A 6,000-nucleotide genomic window follows, 5' to 3' on the forward strand; every position below is an offset into this window, starting at 1 on the left:
TCTAATGTGTCAATGACGATGAGAAACAAGTGACTAGTCACACCAATTTCATTTGCACCGTCCCAACTGTTAAGACCGCATTTCTTTGTGTTCTGTTGGTTTCATCACACCCGGCCAATGGAAAAATTCCATTTATGGGACAACAGATGCTCCATTTCTTTTCTCTATTTTTCACTTCACGCCCAAGAGGGGAAAAAAATGGGCTCGTCTTTTATTATTATTATTTTTTTAACCAAGTTCTGGATCTGTTTGACTCAGGCATGAACACTCCCATAATCAGCCAGTGTGTGCATCCCTCTGAATAGAGATGAAAGAGGAGAGAACACACTCACACTTATACACTCCAGCGCATGCACAACAACAAGGAGCACACAAATAAACAGGCACAAACACACAGGCAGGAAGCACAAGCCATTTGGCACAGCCTCTCTGTCTAGGGAGGGCTTCAAAGCCCACTGACATGAATTTATGATAACGGCACTATGCCTTTGCCAAACCTCAACTGTTGTTGTTTTTCTCTCGCTCCCTCCCCAACCCTTCTATATGCTCTGCCATCCCCTTGATCAGAGCTTTGGAAAATGCTAGCAGGTGTCCCCCAGTCCCTTGGAAAGGTGTGTGCACATGAGCACGCAAACATGTGTGTTTGGAATAGGACATCCTTATCTGACTCTTTCCTCATTCTATTTGGTTTGACTCTATTCCTCTTAACTTTGGCTCTTTGCACAGTTTAGTCTCATGATCGTTCTATGATTATATTACCCTAATGTTTTTCTTGATTTCTATGCACACTTCTAACATCACTTTGTTCTTCTTCCATCCTCTTCCCTTTCTTCTGTCTGCAGATGAGGACTGTGTGAATTGTACAGAAGAGTGCCGGGTACTGGGCCATTCTGACCGTTGCTGGATGCCCCAGTTCCCCGCTGGAGGAAACCAGGCCGAGGGAGTCGACTACCGCAACAATATGTTCGTGCCGGCAGGGATGGAGACTGTGCCTGAGGCAGAGACCTACGAGACTGTCAACCCCAATGGCAAGAAGACGTTCTGTACATTTGGAAAAGAAAGGCGTGACCACACCATCCTAGTGGCCAACGTTAAGCCCTACTTGAAGGCAAAACGTGCCCTAAGTCCACTGCTCCAAGAGGTACCCTCAGCCTCTGGTAGTCCTACCAAGAGCTGCTCAACCATGTCTCCCTGCAATTCAGTCAAAAGCCCAGCTGACGGAGCTGAAGGCAAACCTCCCCCTGCCACCTGCTCAGGCCACTACGGGCCTCCTGATGGTCAGTACCTGTCACCAACCAAACAAAGCAGAGACCAGGGGGTCTACCCACCATTGCCTCCCATGGACCCAGTGGCCAAGGTGCTTGCAGAAGCCCGCTCTAGGATCAGCCAAGAGGCAACAGGGGAAATGGAGTGTGTGCTGGAGCAGGTGGAGCCCGACGCAAGCCGTGACAGAATGGACGCTGACCAGGTGGTCAGAGACATCGACAAACTATTGCAGGACTGCAGAGGAAGTGAGGCCACAGGCACACTCAGGAAGTGACACAAAGGACTGCAACAAAATATGTATGAAGGTAGAGAGAGGAATATACTGCTATTTCAAAAACTCTCATGCCAAAACTGTCACCAAAACAAATCAAAAAGGTTAATGGGCTCTTATCATAGGAGCTCTTTTCGCTGTATTGGTTGTTGAAAATACTGACACTTAACAGACAATGGGAACATTTATTCATTTGGCACCAGTTTTGGGGCTAAGATCGCTACCAACAAAAAGGAACTGGGTAACATCTGAATTCTGATGAATTTATAAACTCTTTTTGTTTTGGATTCTTAAGCAAAATGCAGAGACTTATGCCTCTGGCACCTCGCAAGCTATTATCTAAGTGCCCACCAGCTCATATGTGTGTTGTTCATGGTCTCTTGTGAAATCCTACATATCTAAGTGTGTGTAGGTGGATTTCTGTTATGTATATTGGCCATAGAAACGGAATGAAAAAAAAGGACTATTTATGGTCAGACATGACAATCGATGCGGAAACAGTGAAAGAAATTCTGATCCATTTAGGACAGTGAAAGGCCGAAATACACAAAACAACCTTATCTTTCTTGACTTTAATATAGGTGTTTAGTGTCTGATGGATCCTGTATTTGAACATGAAGATATTGGTTAATCAGGTGTGTGATCACAGGGGTCAGTTAAGGACTTGGGGACGAGGGGCTTAATTGCTACGCTGAAGGAGAATTATTAACAGTGTAACCATGTTTCACCTGTCATTTGTAGCCACATGTGTAAGCTGTGTCTGTCTCACGCCTCTATTTAAACATTCATGTTGCTCACTGGTGTAGTTGCATGCACCAATTTACACACATCTTACACATGTACACTACACTATGCGCATACACATGCACATGCACTGATGACCCTACAAACACACACATACACACTAATGCTTACACACAACTGGCCATCTGTGTAATTGTCTTATACATGAACATCATCAGCTTTCTGTCCCTTGTGTACAGTGATTTATCATGTGTGTGACTATGCCTTAAGGCAATCACAAGTTGTATAAAAAGGGACATTTTTTCCTTAACTGTGAAAAGATGATATCTATATGATCATATAGATAACTAAATATATGAATCCATGTATAGTGTCCAAATATTAACAAAATATTTATACATTTTATAAGAAAAAAAAGGAAATGAGGAATCTCAGCAAAAAGTGTCCTTGAGTTAGGGTCAAGTGAGTCAACTCAAAGAACTGCAAAGGACACTGCCATTGTTTCGAAGACAAATATCCAAAAATAAAAATAAACAAGAAAATGTCCCTTCACATTATCACTATACATAATATCATTATATGTGTAAATGTACCCAATTTAGATGTGTTTACATCAAAACATATTTTTATTGATTTTCCTGCAATTTCTGTGCATTTGAGCCAAATTGTTATGTGTACAAAAGCTATATTGTGTATTTTATTAAATTAATATATAGTTGTGTTGCAATATACATGGGCTTATATTGTATTTGGCAAAAGTTGCCTTAGTAGCTGTCGAACTCTGTGAGTTTGCTTTAGTTTGGGTTTTTCGTTGATGTTTTGTTTCCTCTATTCTGCGTCTTTGCAGGCTGGCTTCAGTGCTTTTGAGATGTCGCCTCTTTTTACCCGACGGTCCAGTTGGATCAAAATTAATAACTGTTGAAAGCTTAATGAGCCAGCTGATAAAGAATACAATTCAAACCAACAACAAAAAGCAACAACCACAAGATAACAGTTTAAATATTTTTACTGAGCAGATTTTTACAGGGCAGCTATTTTCTTTAACAATAACTAGTATGCGTATCTTGTGTTCATTATGTTTTTACTTTCTTTCCAAAAAAGAAACCTGCCATATGGAAAGTGGAGTGGTTTCCTTGGTGATCATAAAACTGCCTTACTGTCTCTGCGGAGAGCTTGTTGTATCTGTGGAGCTTGTGACTGCTTATTAAGCCCTGGTCAACCAGAATGTGCATTTTCTATTAAGGACCAAAAGAGGTTCTTTTTCAGCAGTCTGTGTTGTTTATGTATGTACTCCTTCACGATACATGTTAGAATTCTCATACTTTGCAGAGAAACTCGACATCTGAAATTCTATCTGAAGTTACTTTGGATTTGATGTCTTAGCTGTTTAGGTACACGGTTTATATAACCAAGTGTCTTCACATTCAGGCTTTCTTAAAAAAATGATACAGACATTTATTTTTGAAAATGTTGGCACATTTCGGCCACTCTCTGAAATAAGGGAGGTGCTTTTTCTAATATACTCTGATAGTAGAATAAGCAGAACAGTAGGCTATTAGACTATATGTGTTTTGGAAAATATGACCACCTTCACCAAATCTATGTAAGATGAAGCTGTGAGAGGGAACAGTGACTTGCGTTCATAAGGCTCCTGATGTGTTTAATGTAAAGACTTTTGGTGAGTTTGAATCTTGAAAGCAGATATAAGACATGTTATCCTCCACCCATATCACTTATGACTATTTTTGTATTTCTGTTCCTGCTTCTATTTCTTAATTGAGTTACATGTTTGGACATCCTCCTGTCATTTTGCCATTTTTCTGTCTCTTTTGTTATCTTCTTTCACTATTCATTTGCTTACTTTCCTTGTCTTCAGCTGTTTGCTTTCTCGCCTCTGAGAGCAAAGCAACTGTAAGCTCTTCTCCTCTCTTTTTTCTGTGAAGTATTTGGTTTTGGTTTACCCTTGCTCTTTTCCTAGGAGATGGCAGAGGCTGTTTTTAGAGAGGGCTCGGAAGATTTGACAGAGGAGAAACATATTTATGGTTATTTTTAAATTAGATTTTATTTGTAATCTCTCTCAAGTATCTGGATAAATCAAGCAAGCCTGACATTCACATTATAAAAACAGTTAAAATGTGCCGTTTAAAATGCGCACTGCAACTGTGATGTTGACAAAAATACTGTTACACGTGTGTAATCACACAGCACGATACACACAGACAGGCACCTCAGCAGCACACTGCCTTCATTTAAAATGCATAGGCCCTTAAAGGTAAGATGAAGGCTGAAAGAGAGGGCAAATCACTACCCAGACTAATGTGAAACACCTGCCTTCATGCTTTCTTTTCTTTTCAGCCCATTGTTCTCAGTCTTCATGCTGGATCAAGCAGTTAATACCTGTGCTTGATTCGCTTCCATGGCCCTTATTGTTTGACAAAACAATTCATTTTTTCTTATTTTATTTCTTTAACCTGCTTCAATTTTCACTCACACAGAATCTAGATTGCTGTGGTCTCTTTTTTATTTGGACATTAAATTAAAGTGAGGGGTCACCCCACAACTTGTCTGTTGCTCTGCCTGCTAGAAACAGTCACTGTCACACATCATGCACATTTAAGTACTGTCCCCTCGAATGGTGTTCCCCTTGGCCTGGCCCCAGTCTGTACACTCACAAACTGAGCTAGGTCAAGTGGATGGAAGGTATTCTTTAAAGCCATGGCCCCTATCTCAGGCTATATTCTGTCTTTTAAAGCAGAGGCTGCTGTTGCTGAGGTCTACACATAGTTTGAGATTGAGCATAATGCAAGGCCTCTCATTGTTTAATTACACACTGTTGGCGTCATACACTGTTGGCAGTGCATTACTCAAATCTGGAGTGGGTTGTTTTTGCCCACTTGAGACTTGTGGTCTTATTGAGTGATTAAGACAGGGCCTTGTTGAATGTGGCTAACCGCCTCTGGACTCACTGATGCCGGTGCACCAGTCAACCACTGCTTCACACATGTAGAGACAACATGCCATTTTGGTTAGTTAAAACAAGCACCCAATGTTTGTCAGTGTTGTTCCCTCACCCCCAAGCCCACACAGATAGCATAGGGCTCCACGCTACGATGGGCAACTGGTGAAAAGACCAGAGACATTCATTTGTATGGATTACTTCAACTGCTATTGTCTAAAGGCTGTGTTCATTGTGATCTATCTGAAAAAAAAAATACATGAAAAGATCAAATAAAAAAGCAATTACTAATAATGTTTGCTCTTGTCCTTGTATGAGTTTGTTAAAGAATGGCTAGTCATGGCTTTGATTTAATTTCTCTCCTCAAGAGATAACCTCAATCACCCGATATTTTTGTTCTCTTGAGTATCTACAAGGCCTTGTCAAATAGGATTGCAATGTTTACTTACACAGTGCCAGCTTACTTTGGGTAAGATAAAAAATGATTGAAATTGGCTTTTTCAATTGCATTTTTCGGTTTTAAATGCTCATATGCATTCAGCTCCTACCCAAGCCTACACACTTAAAATGTTGCTTCTGGCAAATTATCCTTTATTCATTAAATTAGTTCACATTTTCGACACACAAAAGATTACTGCATATACTGTTTTATTTTTTTTTCTTCTAATTGCTCGGAGGCAAATAAATTGGTGCTTGAAATGGTGTGTACTAATGCTTCTCAGATAAGATGTTGCACTCTAACCGTCAGCTAGATTTTCATTCA

At 40.4% G+C, this 6,000-nt stretch overlaps 1 protein-coding gene across 4 annotated transcripts in view; it reads left to right on the forward strand.

The window, feature by feature from the left end:
* Positions 1-5,536, forward strand: part of pcdh17 (protocadherin 17) — a 52,383-nt gene extending 46,847 nt beyond the window's left edge. For all 4 annotated transcript variants that reach the window (XM_034116579.1, XM_034116580.1, XM_034116581.1 and 1 more), the window contains exon 5: positions 843-5,536. In XM_034116579.1, the coding sequence (XP_033972470.1) occupies positions 843-1,540 (698 nt within the window). In that variant the 3' untranslated portion in view covers positions 1,541-5,536. The remainder of the gene's footprint in view (positions 1-842) is intronic.
* Positions 5,537-6,000: the final 464 nt, after the last annotated feature.

This window comes from Trematomus bernacchii, unplaced genomic scaffold (genome assembly GCF_902827165.1).
Source record: "Trematomus bernacchii unplaced genomic scaffold, fTreBer1.1, whole genome shotgun sequence".
NCBI classification, from domain to species: domain Eukaryota; kingdom Metazoa; phylum Chordata; class Actinopteri; order Perciformes; family Nototheniidae; genus Trematomus; species Trematomus bernacchii.